Here is a 20,725-nt window from a genome sequence, read left to right as displayed (position 1 = left end):
CACCAACCTGTACGAAGAAGGTAAGGTAACCTAATAAGCCCGACGTACAGTAGCGTCCACGACTCGCCACGAGGAAATAGATAAATATGGAACTTGGCTTGTTCTGGAACAACCACTAGACTCTTTGGTGATCGTACCATAAGCGGCTCCGCACTTTTATTGTTATTTCCGGGGGAGGGGGGATCTGTACCATCTGCTGGTGTGGCATCCCTCACAGGCTAGACACGCTACGGGGTGCATTTTGCTAGAGAGTCAAGGATCGGGATGTTTGTCGTCAAAGCCCCGAGTGATCCGGCAAAAAAAGATATTTCCCTCATACTGCAGTCTACATATGCCGGTGTTTGTGGTCCGAAGATGCACATGTCACATGCGTAACGGCAATGCAAGGTTAACCATAGATAGAAGGTCTTTGTTGAAACCACGACATGGATATCGTTCCTTGTCCACCAACAACAGCACGTAAGGTACTTGGCTTTTGGCTAGACAGGGATATCGCCTGCAACGTTGGCCACATGCATTTCTACTGGACCGCGACAGTTTTTGCAGTGTTGTAGTTCCATTGCATTGGCACTTGAATTGAATGGTTGCAATGGATTGATTGATGCAGTGATATTTTGCTTGGTGTTCAGTGCTTTTGCTTGGGCCTCTAGCGCTTCTGCTTGGCCATTGACTTCACTAGACCCAGTATTAGTCAACTAAAGCCATGAAGTTGCTCCACTCTCTGTCACCTCCAGATTTTCTCTTCCCCTTCCCGCGGCTCGGCCTTACTCCGTCGCATCCAGTCTCATAATACCCAACAGCACGTCTCACCTCCACTAAAACCCGATAACAAGCCGTGCAAGGTTTCTGCTTATTCCATTCCCCAGTAGCTTGTTTCCCCAGACTGCGGAGAGAGAGCAAGATCGACATGCCATCCACGTCGATGAGCGGACCCTCAATCGCTGAGGAAGAGGCAAATTCCACGCTGAGCAACGATGATGGCTCCAGCGGCGACGAGTCGAGAATGACCAGCGCCGGACCTAACAAGAAGCGCAGGAGGGAGAAGCATCAGAAGATATCGTATGTACGCTCTGTAATGATTGAGAAATTCAGGCTGAATGGCGTCATAGCTGCGAAATGTGCAAGGCGCGTAAGGTGAAATGTGATCGCGCTGAACCTGCGTGTTCGTGGTGCGCGAGGCATAACAGAGCTTGTGTTTACCTTGAAAGGCAGAAGCCAGGTGCTGGCCGTAATGGCTTTAGCATTGAGCTTGAGGCAAAGGTCAACAGGATTGATGCATTGCTTCAAGCGCTGGGAAGGCGAGTGGAGGAGCATATCGTTCAAGACCACTCTTCAGTCGGTTCCCCAGGTGTATCGCCGTCAATAAACGGATATGGACCACCGCAAGTGGATGGGAGACCGACGCCGAACACAAGTCTCCCAAGACAGTCTTCGTTCTCGCAGGTGAGATCACCAGGCATCACAAGTCCATGGCAGCCTATAAACAACCAGAACACTACTCAGTCGCCGATGCAGACTCAACAAGGCGCCAGTGCACCAACGCCAAGTCAGTCGAGTACTGCGCTAAATCCAGCTGGCGTAAGGCGAGATCCATCGTTCCAGTCATACACGATTGATCTACCGCCGCACGACATCATCTACAGCCTCGTGGATCTCTACTTCAAGCACTGCAACACATGGTGTCCTATCCTTGAGCGAAAGACTATCTTTGCCACCTTTTTTGGCTCAACTTCCATGGAGGAAGCTGATCGGATATTGCTCTACGCGATTGTGGCTACGACGTTGCGCTTCCTCAAGGATCCGAGGTTATCAACGGAGATGAGCTCATATTATCACAAGGTCGCCAAGCACACAGTGCAGTTGTACGCTATGGAGCATACCACCATTCCTGCGATGAGAGCTCTCGTCATCATCACTCTGGATGAGTTGGGGACGTCCAATGGCCCTCGTGGCTGGAATCTACTGTCTCTACTGGCACAAAACGTCAGACAGCTTGGCCTGAGCGAGGAAAGCAGCGTCTTTCTATCGGCGGATGCTTCCGAAGTTACGCGTACCGCTTCATCTCACAGAGTCACCGCTGGCAAACCCGAATCTTGGATCGAAGACGAGGGGCGGCGACGACTGTACTGGATGATCTATGTTCTAGATCGATACGCAACAATCGCAACACCGACTTTTGACTTCATCCTCAATGACGCAAAGATCAACCGTTTCCTCCCCTGCTCCTATGATCTCTTCTCAAAGAACGTGCCAGTCGAAACACGCTCCTTGAGTCCCTACAACGAAAAACAATCACCAATAATGACATATCTTGTCAACAAACCCGAGAATCTTGGCAGTTTTGCTTACCATTGTGAGATTCTTGTTATTGTGAGCAGAATCCACGAGTTTCTCAAAACGCCCGTTGATGTCACTTCATCAAGCGACATGGCTGAATGGCGCAACACATATCGCAACCTGGACAGGACACTGGATGGTTGGCTTCAGAGCTTACCGAGCGAATATAGCAAAATCTCGGCTCTTTGCCATTCTGATCCTGCGAGTCGCGTGGCTAATTGGTTCATGCTTCACAGCGCGTATGTCACGGCTGCTGTGAGACTTCACTCTTCGGCTGCGTATCCCACAGTTCGTTCTCACATTTTTGTTCCTTCGCACTACGCCATGCAGAGATGTTTATCTGCTGTGCAGAGTCTGGGGGATATCACCAAAGATGTTCTTGAAGCTGATGGTCTGAATCTTCTGGGTCCCTCGTTTGCCTTCTCGCTTTGGGTTGCTGCGAGATTACTTCTTGTTCATGCTGCGACGGTTGGATGTCCGGTGGACTCGCAGATTGACTTCTTTATTGATACGTTGCGCGATGTTGGACAACATTGGGAGGTTGCGAATAATTACTCAAAAATTCTGCATCGTGTTATTCAGAGAGTCCGACAGGGTGACATGAACTTTTCAGCTATGCGAAGGTGAGTCCTAGCCTCTATTAGATACGGTATCTCAACTAACGATCGCAGGAGTGCATATGACCTAGTGACCCTTACATCGACAGCACGACACTCTGGCCTGGAGCCAACATCAACACAGGCTACGTCTCTCAGCGAGCTTGATAGCATCGATGTGTTTGAGTTCTTCAACTGTCCTCGACTGTCAGCAAGCTCAAGCAGCCAGTCACAGCTACAGTTACAGCCGATGCGGGAACCAACCAGAAACAACGGAGTGCCCGACCCGGAGGCTGATTGGTTGGCCTTTGGATCCCCGTTCAATCAGGTGTAGAGGGTAGTTCATTTCGTTTCGATCATTTCAGACCATTTGAGTGCCTCGCGGCGCGTACAGCCATATCTTTAAAGCGGTATTTTATCTTGAATATTACACATATGTTACTCAGTCAGAATGAAAAGTTCCTGATATTCTGTAAATTGATAGCCGAGCATAATGATCTGCGTCACTGAGTCAAATATGATCCGGACTGGGATCCCCAGCAACATGATCTGCAGCGATGGAACAGTCTGTTATCTTCACCCTCTCCGTGCACTTTTCGCTCGCTTCAGCCATCGTCGATCAACTCGAACTCAATCGGATTGTAACGAGAGGCTAGGTCAACCTCAAAGTCAATCCAGCCCCAAACTTAATCTCAGCCTCCCCGATGCCAAGCACAACTACATTCCAACGCGCGAATCTTGACGAATATTGTTTCAGATCGTAACATGTAATCATTCATCGTATAAAAATCGTTTCCGGCATATAACTCATCCCAATCGTCCGAAACATGAATACATACAAACGCCACAACTTAAAACTCCAAAATCAAATCATATACCTAACTATCCCAGATAGCACCATAAGCTGGAACACCACGCGTTTCCAAACCGTAAACCACCTTTTTCGTAATCTTCTCATTCGCAATGATGATAACTGCCTCAGCTTTGAAGCCCTTTACCAGATTGTAGCCCATCTTTACCAAGTCAGGTCTTCCGAGCTTCTTAGTATCGTGAATGACTGCGTTTGGAATGCGCTCGCTGATAGTCTGGCAGATTTCCTCCCCGAAGGTTTCTTCAGGGTTCTTAGTTGACCAGATGAGTTGTGTTGGACATGTTGGGTTTTGGATATGTCCGAGAACAGGACCGATGCCGGAGCCTGTTGCGATGAGGACGACGCGGTTAAAGAGCGTTGCGATGCGCATCACGCCGCAGGTTGGGACTCCGCGTGTCCAGATGTGGGAGGGACCATCTTGGATGGTGGACTTTGTCCAGTCGCCGGCGTTAGAGACGACAAGGGAGTAGCCCTTGGATCGACCGTTGACGGCTTCGGGAGCCGGGATAGTGGCAAAGGAATGCCACTCCTTGAGAGGTTTGTGAGAGAGACGGGTGAAGGAACCGTTGACGGGGACAGTGTAGTCAAAGTGAAGCCTTATAGCGTGGTCTGACAGTTTTTCAGCTTCAACGGGGACTTTTCGTAGAAAGCACCAGGATGAAGCAACACTGGCAGTCGCTACAGCCAGTAACCAGAAGGCAGGCGACTTGACACAAGACTCTCCAAGTGTAGTACCAGAAGGAGTGTTGTCGTGGGCTGAGAGCACGGTTTGCACCCAGAAGAGAGCGAGCATAGTCCATCCAGCAAAGCGGTGAGTTCTCTCAAAGAGATCGTGATAACGCTTGCGCACTGAAGGCCAAGCCATTCCGATCATGCCAACGAACATGGCAGACAGGATCCAAGAGATGACTTGAGAAGTGATGGATAAGGTACCCCAGTTCGCACAGCTTCCGAACGAACAAGCAATGTCGGCGATGTTCGTTGCAAGAAGCCATGCTCCTGCGCTGACAGCTGCACCTGAATGGACTCCGCCGAGATGGTAGATCTTTGCGCATCGGGTCCTGATAGCAAAAGGCCAGGTCTTGGGGACGCTGCAGGTGATGGTGTATAAAACGTTGATAACGAATTCTTGACGAACAAGAACAGCGGTGGTTAGGTTGATGGCTGTGATGATACCCATCCACTCTCTGGTGATACCAGTCAAGAGGAGAGCGATAGCAGCACCGATGTTGAAGAGTCCAACAAGGGAAAACAGGCGACGATAAACAATGAGCAACCTATGCCGCAGTCCTCTCGCATGCTTAGGCATATCCTTCTCAGGAAGAGCCTTCTCAAGATCATACTGATGCTCATCAATAAGCGTTGTATCACTCGCATCAGAGAAAGAACTGAGTTGCGTAGCACTCGAGGCATTCGAATCCATACGCGTATGCAAGACAACAGGCTGGGGTTTCCCAACCTCCACCATATCTTTCATTCTCAAAGCTCTCTTGTCGATCTTTCCGTTTGCAGTCATAGGAAGACTGTCCAGTTGGTGGTAATGAGTTGGCATGGCGTAGTAGGGCTGAAGGGTCTTGAGATGGGCTTCAACAACGGCGATAGGGCAGTGGTTGGGGGTGATGAAGGCGTGGATCTCATTGTTGATGAGGAGAGCAGTGGCGGCTTGAACGGAGGGACAGGATTTTATGGAGGCTGTTACACCGTCGAGTTCGACGCGGAAACCTTTGACTTTGACTTGGTCGTCTATCCGGCCAAGAATGTGGAGAGTGCCATTGGAATTCCATTGACAGAGATCACCAGTGTTGTACATATTTGATCTGAATCTTAGGTCAGTATCTCGTTCAAAGATGTCATGACTTGAAAACTTACCCTTCTTGGGTGAAAGGGTCAGGTCTGAATCTCTCAGTTGTCTTGTCTGGCAAGTCAACATAACCACGAGCTACGCCTGCACCACCAGCCCAGACATTACCGACTTCTCCAACAGGTACTGGCACAAGAAACTCGTCTAGGATATAAACATTATTTCCTGGTGTTGGTTTACCGATGGAGAGAGGTTGACCTGTTTGGTGCTGGTGCATGGTGTTGACGATGGTGGTTTCTGTTGGGCCATAGCAGTTGAAGTATGAGACGTGAGATGCCCATAGGTCAGCGAGTCTAGAAATGTTAGTTGAAATCAGAGAGTAAGCGAAAATAGGGAACTGACTGTTGAGAGCTGGGCTCTCCTGCTGTGGCGACGGTCTTCAGTCTTGGAAAGTCCTCTGGCTTATACTTTGACAGGATGCTTGGAGTGCAGATGAGGACATCAATCTAACACAGTCAGTGACTAGCCTAACATTTGGATATAGTAAACTCACTTGTTTGAGGGCTTTTGACCAGTCAGAACCCCGCATGACCAAGGTCCCGCCATTTGATAGACAACCAAGAGTCTCCCATGCAGCTTCAAATTGTATGTCAGTAAGGTCCTTCGTCTTTGGATACTTGGTTTACTTACCCATATCAAAGCTGACATTCAGCACTTGGCCAACACATGTTCCTGGGCCAATACTCAGATTGCCTGGTGCTTGACATAACAGGTTTGTCACATTGTTGTGAGTGATGTCGACTCCTTTTGGTGTACCTGTTGTGCCTGATACATGTTAGTCTAATGAGAAGTAGTATAAGATAAGTCAACATACCTGATGTATATATCACATAGCAGCCATTCTCAGGCTTACTGACTGGAGTAAAGTCTGCAATACTTTGTTCACTGTTGTCTTCATCCTCAATAATGACAACACCTGTTACATCCGTGTTCGAGATGCGATGTGCCGTAGCCTTTGAAGACAGAGCTATCCTTCCTCCGGTCTGTTGTAACACAAACCGCAAGGTCTCGTCTGCCACTACGCCTCCATCAAGAGGAACATACTGCGCTCCACAAGACAAGATGGAAAGTATACCAACCAACATACCAACGCCACGCTTGACAACAAGCGGCACACGATGTCCCGGCATGACGCCCAGATTTCGTAACCGTTGCGCCAACCGGATGCTTCGTTCAGCAAGCTCGCCATAGCTTATCTCAACTGCTGGCTCGGCAGATAGATCTCGTGCCGCAGTTGCCGAAGGCTGTGTGGTGGCATAGTGGAAGAATGCCTCTGTGACAGTTGAGAAGCTAGGTCTACCGCATGTACCTCGTGTAAACGAGATTGGCACGGCAGCTCCCCGTGGGGACGAGACATCAAGCACAGATGATGCCATGCTAAGCTTAATCTGAGGTGTGTGCAAGATAAGATGAGGATCGTCGTACAATTCCAAATAGACAGAAACTCAAATAGATTGAGTAGGAGTTGGGTCGGGGATGGCGGGAGATTGTGCATCAAAGATTTGAAATTAAGGAGTTGCATAAGAAACATCTCTCCACACACAAAAAGAAGGTCTGTTCTTAAATAGAGCCAAAGCCCTCTTCCCGCTTTTTCCTAATTCTACCCAGCCTTCTCGTCATGCTTGGCAGGATAGACCCAACGCCAGCAACCGACGGATCGTCAACCAGTCAGCTGCCCTTTCAAGTTGCACCTCGGAAGAGTACGCCCCCCCAACCGCCCCCAGAATGCGTCTTTTTTCCTCTATCGAGATACAAGAAGGATCCGCCTTGAAACTCCGGAGTCAGCCCAATACGGTAAAATCTGTTGGTAAACAAGAAACCATCTGCCAAGCTAAGGCATGTAGTTCCAGATAGCGTCGAAAAGAGGGCCAGCTCAACAGGTATACCACATGACAGATGGGGCAAGGATGTGTTTGCTTTGGTCCGTTGGTCCCAGTTAGGTAAGTAAGTAATGTACCTGAACTCATCGAGGTCTTTGACCGAAAGGTACAACAAGGCGTGTGATGTGGTCTGCGTGCGTACCCCTGTAGGTACAGCAGAATACATACATACGTACCGTAGGCCCGCAGGCCCGCATGTAGAGAGGGATCTGCCCTGCCCTGGCTATGGCCATGGTTCCGTGGCTGTGGATACAAGGGCTGGCCAAGACATCGTTAGCACGCGGGTTCTGCGGGAGCTGCAGGATCTGAGTTCGGCATCTGCAAAATCTCACATGAGCCGAGATGATATGAGGTGGAGTTGGGCTGTAAGCTGTGCCGCTTTTCGAAGGAGGTTATCCAAGATAAGCCTAAATGACAGATAGCTTACTCATCGCCTATATCGTATGAAATATAAAGAAAAACAAGTATTTGAACTATTTGAACAGGTTTTTACCAAAGGCTCACCGAAATCTATCAGTCAAATCTTACTCAACAAAAAGATCATCGGGTCTAAGAGCTAAGCATGCGAACGGCTCGACACTTGGACCAAGCCAACGGAATGACAGACACCAAGATCGACACGAGAGACAGCAGACTACGAGATTTGCACCAATACTTCCCGACGTGGAATTAGTCCCCGACCACCGCCCTTTCAAAATGCCTCAGCCAACACCAAAAATCTGCAGTGTCTCACTCTCTGCAGTGCAGGCTGCTCTTTCTGCTGGGTTGACCCCAGCCATGTCTCAGTTGAATCAAAGACACTTTTGGTGTCCCCACTATCGATTGAGTGATCGACGCGGCTAAGCTCGCGTTATTGACGTACCCGAACTATTTGATCCAACGCAACCCGACAAGACGGTCAATCTTGCCAAGTGCAGTGCTTTCAGCTACACTTTTTTCTCGCTCTCTTTCTTACGATCCTGCCATCGATATCGATCTGATCATGGAGGAGCAATTGGTCCTTGCGTCGACGCCTGCAGAAGGCGTACGCGTCCTCGCGTTAAACAGACCCTCCAAGCGAAACGCCCTCTCGCAGGAGCTCATTACCGTGTTTCTGGAACAGCTGAACACGGCGTCCAGTGACGATGGCGTGCGAGTCATTGTCATCACCGGCAGCTCTTCTTTCTTCTGCGGTAATGTACCCTGTCCTACCCATACCCATAACCATATGTACTCCGTACCCATGGGTGAATCCACACGCCACGCCACAGGGGTATAGCCCCCCCGGCACTTGTCGCGCCCTAAGTTAGTGGCAGGGCTAAGCTGAACTGGAACTGACGTGCCAATGATCCTTTAGCGGGAGCTGATATCGGGGAGATCTCGCGGCTCGATGCGGAAGACGCGCGGGGCTGTCGCTATCTGGCGGACCTTTGCTCGGGGATGCAGGCCGTGCGCAAGCCCTTGATAGCGGCTGTTGAGGGAATGGCGGTGAGTTTAGTTTTTGATCGTACCCGAGGTGTTGGTTGAGGCTAGACTGACGATGAGCTTTTGCTGGGGATTGACAGCTCGGAGGGGGCTTTGAGCTTGCTCTCATGGTGAGTTGAGCTCTTTTTTCCTTTCCGTGGACGGAACCCGTGAGTTGCTGACGTCTCACAGTGTGACCTGATCTTTTCCGCGGACGGAAGCCGCTTCGGCCTTCCAGAAGTCAAGATTGGTCTCATCCCTGGCGCTGGCGGCACACAGCGTCTGACCAACGCCGTGGGAAAGTACAAGGTATTTCCCTTCCCCCCAAACCTCGTGCTACCTTGTGCTGATATGCGTGATAAAGGCCATGCAGATGATCCTCCTTGGCCAGCCCATATCAGCGGAAGAGGCCCGATCCGTGGGTCTTGTTGCGCAGCTGTATGAGAGCGGCAAAGTCCTCGAACACGTTGTGAAGGATCATGCATCGACGCTTGCGGCCCTGAGCCCCACGGCGTTGGTATTGGCTAAAGAGGCTATCTGTAGATGTAAGTGGCCATCACGTAGTTTGTGTGCCACACGTTGACTAACATATTCATTATAGCTGATGATTTGGGGGCCGATCATGAGTTTGAGAGGAGTTTGTATTACTTTGCGTTTGGGACAGGGGATAAGCGAGAGGGTGTCAAGGCGTTCTTGGAGAAGAGGAAGCCAGAATGGGGGCCTAGGTAACTGTACACGTTGGGCCTTTTGTAAAGTGGCAGTATATGCATGACGCGGCGATGATAGTTAACGCTCAAAGTGTATGCTTCTGTTGAGGGATATCATTTGTGCGCGGCGTTTGCCTGTATTCTCTTGGACGATCCCGCGCTGCCAAGCTTTGCTGTCAGTTGATGATATTGTCGATCGTTGATTATCAATCATCCAGCGTGGTTGGCCTCAGCCGAATACTGTTGCTCAGTTCTCACATTTTTCAGGCTCAACATTGAAGTTGCCAGCCTCCCAACACTTGTGTACACAGTCAGCACTTCTGCACTCTTGCCAATCCATCTTAGGTGTCAGCCTCTGGCATTGGTATATCCACTCCTATTTTCTACCCCCTCATGAATATCAGGTGATTACCTGTTCATGTCAACGTGTATCATGCGCTACTAAACGTCGTCCCGTCTCGCCTCGGTACGCAAGTCAAGCTCGGAAGTCATTCCAGACCATTCAGTACTTTTTCAAGCCTCATGCAACTGTGGGCCATGACTGCAGAGAAAAAGTGATGCAAGGGTCTAGGGTTGGACCGGATCTGTTGAAGAAAACTAGCTGCATGCCAACACATGGTCCGGCACGGCACGTTGTATAATCGAGATGTAACCTCGTTTGAGCAAAACGACGTACCTAGTTCAGTCTCGACCAACAATCTTGATAGCGTTCTTTGATTTGCTATCACGACAAGGATCTTGTCAAAGCGTGCGTCAATACCCTGTTGGCACAAATGCTAAGCTGTCCGTTGTTAACCAACAATAATTCTTGCGGCCTCGCCCAGTCTTGAAGCCACGATACGAATGCCCATAAACCAACACGAGAAATAGCACAATTCGCGCGCAATTACTGCATTTGCCCATGCAGAGTCGTACGATTTATGCTCCAGGCTAGGGTGATCCTCCCGCATCTCATCGTCCTAACCAGCGCCACGCCGCGACTAGGTAACAATAGTTCGTGGTGAGACCCTGGCACAAACTCGATTCTTCATTGGTTAGTGCATTTCAACGCCCAGGGTATCTTGTTCGCGTATATTGATTGACTTTCGGACATGCTTTCAATAGTCTTCAATGTAACATCCATTTATGCAGCCTTGAACCTTAAATTAATGAAAACGACCTCTCGCTGAACAATGTCTTTGCCGATTAGATCTTGCCGCGGCGGGATGTCACTGCGGATAGAGCGGTTGTGAAAATATTCGATTTCGACACTATGTCAAGATTTGTACCCCAACTCATCCATCGATGATTGACAACTATATAACTGAAGAAAGAAAGACAGATCCTTCAAGTTTATCTTCCATACTGGTCGGCTGAAATCGAGTTCATAAACGTAGTACCAGCCAGTCGGAGAGTATCAGGCTGAGCCATCGATCCATTAGGATTGAAGTAGAAGTGCTCGCCGTAGCCACCGCCATTGTTGAAAACAGGCCACTCGGGAATACCGGAAACTACAAAGGTTAGTGATATTGCACATGTAGGGGGCATGAAAAACTTACTTCCGTGTTCGTTGGGGTTGAGCTCGGTGATGAAACTGATCCACATATGGCTCACGAGCTTAGCAAGGTCGAGAACCTCTTTTGACGCGTTGACAAGAGGGCCTTGGCCCTTGCCGTAGCCTTGGCCGAGCAAGTTGTAGAAAACGTAGGCGACCTCGACGAAGTGAGGAGTTCCAATGTAGTCGGCTACAGTCCATGTCAGTAAGTACAAATCATCTCAAGCGTACGAGGCTATACTTACGCATATTGGTGTTGGGAGACTCGAATAGGTATGCGTATGAAGTCACGTTGTGCTTAGACCAAGCATCGGTTCGCGCACGTCTCCACGACATGAAGAGCTGGTCGCCCTGCAGAGCAGCCCATCTCTTATATTGCTTCTTGACAGGATCACTTGGCTTGTAACGGTAACCCGATGGAATCCCAAGAGCGTCGATGTTGGGATACAGAGCCAAGAGCGTGTCGATAGTATCACCATCAAGTCCAGCAGCTCGAAGCTTAGAAACAGCCTCTTCAGTAGAGTCAACGCCGGGCAGACCAAAGAAGCTACCCTCATCGGCATTTGTTCCAGCCATGAGAGGCACCTTGGTGAAGTTTCCGTCGGCGAGAAGCCTGGAGGGATAGTCGGGAACAAAGTCATCGTCAACGACAGGGTAGAAGCTGCCCTGGATCTTAGTACTCGTGGCATTGAGCTTCTCGAAGGGAACTTGGCGGAGACAAGCAAGCTTGTCGGATTCCTTATCACAGCCAACTGCCTTGACGATAGTGTCGTAGCGCTGCTGCGGTCCGGTGTAGTTCTTCATGTCAGTGCCATCAGCTCCAGATTCGGCGATGATACCACGGAATAGCCCCTCGTCAATACCTCCGTAAGCCATGGCTTGGTAACCGACGTTACCACCGCCAGCACTCTCACCGAAGATGGTAACCTTTGAAGGGTCACCACCGAAGGCAGCAATATTCTCCTTGACCCAGTGCAGGGCAATGCGCTGGTCCTTCAAGCCGAGGTTGGCAACTCCAGCATCGAGGATATCCTTGCTGGCCATAAATCCCCAGAAAGAAAGTCTGTCTGCTGACCGTTAGTCACAGGTCTAGTTGGTAGAGGATTATCGGCTTACAGTCGACGGAGACTCCAATGAAGGGCTTGCCCATCTTGACAGACTCCTCTACCATGAAGCTCATGTTGTAAACACCGTTGGCGCTAAAGTCCATGGTCCAACCTCCACCGTGGATAAAGACACCAACTGGAAGTTTCTCCTTCTTGCCACCCTTGGACACAGCGGGCCTGACAATGTTTAGAGTCAGGCAGTCCTCGCTGAAGGTCGCAGGACCTTGATCAGGGCTATTCTAAGCAATGTCAGAGACGCTTCAGACGAACATGAGGAGGAAGACTCACCCCATAACCGACACAAGAATCAGCATACTTGGTGACCTTCTTGACCTTGAAAGTCTCGTTCAAAGGCTGAGGGTTCTGGAGACGAAGTTGGCCGACGGGAGGTTGAGCAAAGGGAACACCGAGGAAGAGATCTTGATCTAATCCAGCGACATATTTGCCCTCAAGGGTACCGTTCTTGACTCGCACAGCAGGTGCTTGTCGTCCAAGAACGCCTCCAGTGAGAAGGGCGACCGCAGTGGCCAGTTTCAAGAGAGAACGCATGTTGGAAAGAAGGCTTGGCGTGACACTTCTCGAGTCTCAGAACCATCTTGCTAGTGGAACTCGAGATTATTTATTGTGCCGACAGTATTGGGAAAACCAAGGTCTTGGTCAACTTATTGACTAAAGCTCCGGCTAGAGTGCCATCGAGCGGAGAACAGAAACGTCATGCGGAACAATTCCCATAAAACCCATCAAAACCTCTCAATGCATCACGTATATTATCAACCAGGGATACCACGCTACAGCCATGCCATTCCCTATTTCGACCACAGTTCCGAATATTCACGCTTGCCGAGGTCAACTGCCGTCCGCCCTTTTGCTGGATCGCAGTCGAATGATGCACGCAAGAGTATTCCCCATGGGGAATCGCAAATAAACATCATGCGGGGACCTTGGATGGCAAAACATCGGGAGACTTGAAACCCCGGATATATCGATGGGGAACCACAAACGGGCCGTTAAGGTTCTTGTGATCGGACCGTAATTGGCAGCTGGACCACTAGTGATGGAACCATGGACCTGGAGTTGGCCGAGGGGGACTTGGCCGATACTACCTCGTCATGATTATAACCAGTCATGATCGTAAATCCCGTCGGTGTTCACGACTCGTGGGTAAAGTGATTGTCATCTATTCTGCAGGTCAAGATGTTGCAGCCAATAAACGACCTATATTTCTCCCCAAATTCTCGTATGCAATGCAACCCTAGCTAAACGGTTCTAAGAATATTGAACCTCGATATTGAACTGGCCATTTTTGTCATCAATCAACGTGACCTTGACTCCCCATCCCGAGGCCTCAAACGACGTCTTCCCATTCATCGACAAAGTCCCGTCGTTCAATGGTTCCGCGCCATTGTTATCCCCGCAGCCGTTCGATCCGGGCGTCGGATCCAAGACCTTGATTGAACCCTCCGACGTGGCTAGCGTTGTATCAACAGTATACAGAAGAACTCCCGGTGCGCAAACATCCCCATCAACGCCCTTCGCCACTCGAGCTTCAACAACCAAAGCAGAAGTGTCGCTCTTAGCAACGACAACAGCCTTGACGCCGCCCTCAACTTCAACAGGAGTCAACATATGCTTTGTCGTACCATGCTCAAGAATACAGTCAATGGCCCTATCGGCCAACCATCCAAGTCTCCATTTATCCCAAGCAAAGAAATCAGGTGCTACTCCTCCCACATTTCCCATGATACTCCATCCTCCAGTGTAGTAGCCAGTCGGCAGATCCGGCGTATTAGGGTAGTAGTCGGGCAAACACATCGAGTGTCCTGTCTCGTGATTGACCGCCTTATAGCCCCACGAGATGTAGGGATCGGCGCCGAAAGTGACAGCTCTTCGGGAGACGAGTTTCCCATTACGTGTAGAGACACTGAAGCTGGATCCGAGTGATCGGGTCATCTTGTCGTTGTTGCGTGTTGTCGCGATGTAGAGAATGTCCGTCTCGGCGGGCGGTGCTCTCGCGCCATTGTTTGTATACGCGTCGAGAGCATCTTGGATATAAGACAGATGTTGTTCAGCGCTAAAGCCCTCTTCCCATCTATACGATGCTGCAGATTTGGGCATGCGGTAGAACTTGGCAGTATCGGCTGTGATATTGAGTTCAAGCTGGCCATAGCTGGCCGTCTGGTACCATTTTGCTGCATCCGGTACAAGAAGATCGCGAAGCTCTTTGACGGATTCGGAAGCTGGTGATTGAGCGTCGGAAAAATCGACAAAGATCATGTAACCCTGGATTGTACCAGTTCCAGAAATACAGTCGTCCTGAAACCCATGTCCAACACTAAAGTGGGCATCGGTTCTTGGCAGTTTGCATGTTTTTGCGGCTGTTATCGCCGAAGGCAATAATGCCGACAATAAAGATGTCTTGAACAGCATTGTGAACTACAGTTGAGTCTGGAAATTTCACACGGCATTTTAGGCGTCTTTCCCAGTTTATATGCCAGATAATTATTGAGTTTACTGAGTATGCAAGAGCTTGGACCTGTAGATGGTGCGTTAAGTTCCTAGCATGTTTTGTTTATATGGAAAACACGAGCTTTAAATGAAAAGGATGGCGATGCGAAACGAAGCCTTGAATAAGCTTCTGTTTCAGACCGTTCAAAACTGCCTATGATCATTTAGGGTCTGTATGAGGGATCGTCAGGCCAAGCCCTGGATAAATGATCAATTTGCATTTTAATATGCGACAATAGTTTTGTATTGCCCTTCCGAATTTCGGAGTCTGTGGTGCTGTCATATGAGGATCGTAAGCTTTGTTGGTTTCCGTTTTCTTGGTACCCTTTCTTCTCCGTCGCCTTCAGAGGCTTCTCGCCGTCAATCTGATAATCTAGTGGGTGAATTGCTTTCTAGCATCATGAATAGTTTGCAGAGCCAGCTTCATTCGATGTGAATGTCATTCTGGAAAACTTTGGCCGCTCAAGTGGCTAACCGATGGCCCAACTTGGTGTATCAGGACCTGCCTTCAATTCCTTGTAGCATTTATTATAACCGTTGATCTCCTTATCTCTGCAATAAATTTTAAGAGATAAACGTCGTTTTCAGAAGTTCGTTGCACTGATAATCGAAGACGAAGTTAGAAAGGAGCTTCTAGCTTCTGTCACTCTCGGTCGTCCACAATTCATCAAAGCTTATAGAGCTCTGACGCCACTCAGCTCAATATTCTGGAATGAGAGACAGTCATCGAGGTCCACACGTCCTCGAATGCTACATAAACTTAACCATACCTGCCATCGCTTTGAAATCTCCGGTGGCCATGGTGATGACGACTAGGGTCTCCCTACTTCGCGAGTGTATACGTTTGTATCAAAATGGTCTCGGTGCGAGAAAGGTAGAAAGAAAAGCATAACCATCCTTCTCGTTGATCTCTTCGATCAGCGCCAATGCCTCCATTTCAACAACTTGCAACACCCGATCCAATCATTTCATATGCCCAAGTACGTCACCTTCAACTCAACTTCAAATATCGTCGTGCCGAAGGTATTGCAAGAATAGCTCCGACTTGGGGCTCAGCCACTAAGCAGACTCGTCCGAGGCACGCTCGTTATAACTTATAAGGTAGTGCTGGCAATAAGAATACCTAGAATACCCGTAAGGGCACCTTGCAATTTTTTGGTAGAGGCAGACACGGTCAATCACCTTCGACTGACTGACTCCAAGGTACAGCCGCTTATTGATCTCTTATGAGACTTTTATTTACAGGTAAAACTTCCCCAGTCAACTTGGTAAGGTCGGTGGTACACAATTTGCTCTTCGTTTCCGAAAACACGTTGCGAGTGTTCTTGAGCTCTCCGACATTGCCGGCTTTCAGGTTGGTCGTCTCTGGCACTATTGCCGAGTGACTGAAATTGGGTTGGTTGCCCATAGTAATATTTGAGAATTTTGTGAAGGAGGCGGGCTCAGGTCAGTATGAACCTTGTTCCTAGAAGAGGCTTGGAGCCTCTACACGATGACTTGCGATATTTTAAGCACCTCAGCTTGACGATGAAGGTTTACTGTCAGATCTAAAGCATAAATTATATTAGTAGGTAGTTTTGCAGTATATTCTTGGAGCTTTTCAATTATTTATTATCAAAATCTTTTGCAATACCGGCTCAGACTTGTCCCAACTTGTCATTTATCCCAAGTGTTTGATGCTTACTTGACCGAGGTATTATAGACCTGTTCATATTCTTGTGCATCTGATGACAATATGGGCATTTCAAGACTGCAAACTCTCCACACGTCAAATTTCAGAGATACTAGGCCTTTGTTGAAGACATTTGGAACTGATGCGTTTCCCATGGACCTGATAGATTTCTGTAGACTTTTGCATGTTTTCGAAGAAGATCAGTTATCTTATACAATTCCTACAATTTTCTGAACAATAAACATATTTAAAATGGCCAAGTGCACTCGGTAGTCAATCATTTTACAGGAACACGCCCGTGATCTTAGCCATGGCTAAGTAGGCCTGAGTATTGGCTATTGTGAAGATGGTTGGGGAGAAATGAAGTGACGACTTTGCCATACCCTATAGCTGGCTGTTCGAGGCGCCGGCATTGCGGATATTGACGACTGACAGGTGGTAGCACCTGAACCTAACGAGCCACAAAATTTGTACGAAAATTAATTGCCCCCTGAATCGAAGCCGCAGAAACTGGCGATAGCTTCAATAGCGTGACAAAAGGAGTTGAAACAAATCGATAGCGTGGAGGGACCATGACCCAAAACATCGTTAGCCTAGGGTGGAGCAGATAGATGGATGCTGATTGGTGGCTGGGCGCGCTATTGACAGAATGCGTTTTCAGGTGACAGGGATTAGAATCTGATCAGGGACATAGACTGCGTTAGCCCAGGGGTTTATCGGGAGTTGGTTATCGGAGTAGCTTGTCGCGATGGTCATTGAAGAAGCAGAGCACGGAAGCAGTTGCTTTGCGCTTGAAGCATATCAACGCGCAACTGACAGTGCTGAAGCGATTCAGGCCCAGAGGATTCCTACCTACAGGAATGATTACCGGTCATAAGCATCATCACCAAAGCAAGGGGGCGGGCGGAGTTCAGCAGCCATCCAATTAAAACCCGTTTCAAGTGGCGTCTTTAGCTTCAGCTGAGGAATCGTGGTGTAACAAAGAGCCCCCTCTTTTTTGCAGCTCAAATGAAGACAAAAGTAATCGAGAGAGGAGAATATTTCTTCTGTTCAGTGAGTGCACATGGAAAGCTTCATTTTGCGACGGCAGTGGACATTTGAGGGGGCGTCGTTGAGGCAGAGGTTGGTTTGGCTCAAACCGTGGCGCCCGACCGTTGAGTCTGATGCTAGCGACGGCAGTTTCGGGAGGAGAAAAACAGAGTTACAGCCCTGCAACATTCAAAGTTTAGAGGTAGCAAAGCGTGATCAGACACTGATTGCCTCGGCGGTGATGTGAGATTGTGAGTGCTTATTGACTCCTCAAGACAAAAAGACGCTGCAATTGATGGCAGAGCCCTTGAAAGAACATTCTGGCGATGCGCTTCGAGAAAGACGCTGGAAGAGTGACGAGATCTGGGTAAGAAATTGCTTGGCGGAACAGGATCCGTTAAAGGGACCAACACCAAAAGGCAAAGTAAGCGTAAGCACCCCCGCATCGCGTGCAACCTACAGTGCCCAGTACAGTATCACCATCAGTCAAGACTCTAATAATAACCTTATGAAGACACTCCAATCTTCGATTTCATCAGTCTCATCGGCGGAAGAACACTTCATCAGAAACAACCGACAAAGCAAGGTTAAATCCCAACTACCGTGGCCTCATGGTCCCCTTTTCTACAGGCGTCGTCGCAGATTGATTACAGTGGATCAACGAGGCGTCAAGCCTTGACCAACCGTTATGAAGCGCTACCTGTGCTGAGACAAGCACCAGCAAGATCGCTACGGTAGGGAGAGCCAAAATGATACTGTATCTAAAGTAAGAACCCCCTGGACCGGTTTAAAAAAGAGAGTCAGGGGTCTGTTGTCAGTTCCTTTATTCCCCCCTCTCTCAGCTCAGCTGTCTGTCACTTTCTTGTCTTGCTTTATTTTTTATTTTTCTTGCTTTCCGACATTCGTTTTTCTTACATTCTTTTTATCATCCCATCACACAGCAGATTAATCGTCGTCCGATCGCCAGAAAATGACCGTCCCAAGGTCAAACAGAGCCGTGCTCTTGGCCGCCGTCGTTTTCGTCACCATATTTCTTGGTCTTGCGCATTTCCACCTAAAGACTCCCTCCGAGTCGACAGCTGCCGTAAAGAGCGGAGTGTAAGATTTTCCATTTCCCCCTCTTTTTCGCAGCGATAAACTTTATCTGACAATTATCCCTTCTAAACAGCAACGAACCCGCGCCTTTTGTCCCCGAGAAAGAAGCCGCTGCTGCTGCCCCGACTTTCGTACCCGGCGAAGATGAAGAGATCGGCGCGACACCCGCTGTTGAGGTCGTAGCTGAGACGCCGAAGCCTGAGGAGCATCACCATGCTGTTACGCCCGATAAGCCTGAGGCTGATCCTGCGGAGGAGCCTAGCGATCCCGAGGAGATTGCTGAGGCTGAGGAGCAGGCTGCGAATGCTTCTCCGACTCCCGCTGCTGCTGCTTCGCCTGCCGCTGAGCCGGAGCAAGAGCAAGAGCATGACCACGAGCACGAGCACGAGGAAGCGCACGACCACGAACATGAACATGACCACGAGAATGAGGAAGAGTTCATCCCCGAAACCGAAGTCGAGGAAACACCTGAAGCTCCCGCCATTCCCGATGCGCCCACCGGTCCTAATCTCGATGCCTTCACACCCGAGCAATGGATCAAGCCCGCCGTAAAGGTCAACGAGCCTGAATACTACCCCTACGGCCACTGGCCCTCCAAGCTTCCCTCCGACAAGCCCATTTGGAATGAGCCCCTCGGCAAGAAGCTGTGCATCATCGACCTCGAGAGCCGTCGCTTCGACAAGCCCGGCCAGATCTGGTCCGACGAAATGACGTGGAATAAGAGCCGAGAAGTCCACGGCCCATCCGGTGGCACACTGAACCACTGGGTCTACTGTAAGTCCCTCGCTTATACCCTTCCCAGCATTCGCGGTGTACTGATGTCTCAACAGCCAAGATCCACGGATACCAGTACTACCACATCAAGATCAATGGCTACCCCGACCGTCGCGATTCGTGGAAGAAGCCCTCCGTCCTCTCGCAGGTTCTGAAGAAGCACGACGTCTGCGTCTTCATCGACTCCGACGCTCTCTTCAATCGTCTCGACCTCCCACTCGAGTGGCTCATGAACTACTGGAGCATTTCTCCCCAGAACAACTCCCTTGCCCTCCCCTACGATCCCGACACCCAGCATAACCGCGACCGACGAGGAAACCTGTTCCTGAACACTGGTTTCATGATCATGCAGAACAAGAACAAGACATACGAGATCTTCAAGGAGTGGGATGACTGTGCCAATGACGGCGGCAAGTTCCCCGGCTGCACTGAGTTCCGCAACCGAAAGGGCTGGCAACCAACCGACCAGGGCGGTTTCGGCACATTCATCCGCTACGAGTATCCCGATGAGATTCTCTCCCTGCCTTGTACCGAGGCTAACGGCTTTCCCGAGAGCCGATCAGGCTGTGACGGCAAGTTCATCAAGCACGTTTGGATCGGCAAGGAGGATCGTCTTGTCCAGGCTGTCGGTGCTGTCTTCCCTGGTGTTCTTCTCGAGACTTTCCACAAGCAGTTCCTCAAGGAGTCGGAGAGCTTCAAGACTTCCGAGGACGATCTGATCAAGCAAAACGGTATGCCTTGGTAGACGGTTCATTTTGATGCTGGAGTTTTGTGGTTTACAAGGTCGATCGGCGTTTCAATTCCCCATGTCCACAGTCTGGAGATCAATACATGGGAGTCGGTGTATAAATAGAGAATGTAATCGGATATAGATCTACGAGGAAGGGGGCGGTACGGCAAATCCTGAATATACAAGTTTGACTGTTCATTTGATCGATCCTCTCAACAAGTCACGCTCGACCCATGCGAGAACACTCAATTCTCTCTGTTAGTTTAAGCTTTCCGCCGCAAGTCTCGACTGCAAATAACACATCTAGTTCACAACCTAGACATTTCGCATGCAGGAACGCGAGACCTCGGTCCCCACGTTGCGCAAATTTTAGACGAGCCTTAGGGGGGTATCACAGTAGCTTAGACCAGCTTTAGGGGAGTTTAGTATGGGCAAAGCCTAAAGTTTGACGAGTTTATTCCTTTTTCATCCCAAATACTGGCCCTCGCAGTCATCTTGGTTTGTGCCATGGTCCATTTCCATCCTTGAACAGTGTTATCCCCCAACTATATTTGCCATTGTCGTGAAATTCTGATCGCATCACTT

At 49.4% G+C, this 20,725-nt stretch overlaps 6 protein-coding genes; 3 read left to right on the top strand and 3 right to left on the bottom strand.

Moving 5' to 3' along the window:
- Positions 1–907: 907 nt before the first annotated feature.
- FFUJ_10935 (related to Zn(II)2Cys6 transcriptional activator) lies at positions 908–3,267 on the top strand (the record flags this gene model as incomplete). XM_023569776.1 has 3 exons in its annotated part: positions 908–1,059; positions 1,110–2,960; positions 3,009–3,267. The coding sequence occupies 3 exons, from the start codon at positions 908–910 to the stop codon at positions 3,265–3,267; spliced, it is 2,262 nt and encodes a 753-aa protein (XP_023436941.1).
- Positions 3,268–3,811: 544 nt separating this feature from the next.
- Positions 3,812–7,041, bottom strand: FFUJ_10934 (non-ribosomal peptide synthetase; the record flags this gene model as incomplete). XM_023569775.1 has 6 exons in its annotated part: positions 3,812–5,621; positions 5,674–5,958; positions 6,008–6,111; positions 6,159–6,241; positions 6,296–6,430; positions 6,480–7,041. 6 exons carry the CDS (start codon positions 7,039–7,041, stop codon positions 3,812–3,814), a joined length of 2,979 nt encoding a protein of 992 aa, XP_023436940.1.
- A 1,486-nt stretch (positions 7,042–8,527) lies between these two features.
- FFUJ_10933 (probable enoyl-CoA hydratase precursor, mitochondrial) lies at positions 8,528–9,717 on the top strand (the record flags this gene model as incomplete). XM_023569773.1 has 6 exons in its annotated part: positions 8,528–8,717; positions 8,882–9,012; positions 9,090–9,119; positions 9,181–9,297; positions 9,353–9,533; positions 9,590–9,717. The coding sequence occupies 6 exons, from the start codon at positions 8,528–8,530 to the stop codon at positions 9,715–9,717; spliced, it is 777 nt and encodes a 258-aa protein (XP_023436939.1).
- A 1,310-nt stretch (positions 9,718–11,027) lies between these two features.
- On the bottom strand, positions 11,028–12,884 carry FFUJ_10932 (related to triacylglycerol lipase II precursor; the record flags this gene model as incomplete). XM_023569772.1 has 5 exons in its annotated part: positions 11,028–11,185; positions 11,234–11,419; positions 11,475–12,296; positions 12,346–12,574; positions 12,624–12,884. 5 exons carry the CDS (start codon positions 12,882–12,884, stop codon positions 11,028–11,030), a joined length of 1,656 nt encoding a protein of 551 aa, XP_023436938.1.
- A 717-nt stretch (positions 12,885–13,601) lies between these two features.
- Positions 13,602–14,762, bottom strand: FFUJ_10931 (uncharacterized protein; the record flags this gene model as incomplete). The annotated part of the gene is made up of 1 exon (XM_023569771.1): positions 13,602–14,762. The coding sequence occupies one exon, from the start codon at positions 14,760–14,762 to the stop codon at positions 13,602–13,604; it is 1,161 nt and encodes a 386-aa protein (XP_023436937.1).
- Positions 14,763–18,511: 3,749 nt separating this feature from the next.
- On the top strand, positions 18,512–20,155 carry FFUJ_10930 (uncharacterized protein; the record flags this gene model as incomplete). XM_023569770.1 has 3 exons in its annotated part: positions 18,512–18,639; positions 18,710–19,410; positions 19,467–20,155. 3 exons carry the CDS (start codon positions 18,512–18,514, stop codon positions 20,153–20,155), a joined length of 1,518 nt encoding a protein of 505 aa, XP_023436936.1.
- Positions 20,156–20,725: the final 570 nt, after the last annotated feature.

The sequence above is a fragment of the Fusarium fujikuroi genome, chromosome FFUJ_chr10 (assembly GCF_900079805.1).
Source record: "Fusarium fujikuroi IMI 58289 draft genome, chromosome FFUJ_chr10".
Lineage (NCBI taxonomy): Eukaryota > Fungi > Ascomycota > Sordariomycetes > Hypocreales > Nectriaceae > Fusarium > Fusarium fujikuroi.
This window is presented reverse-complemented; position numbering and strand designations above follow the sequence as displayed.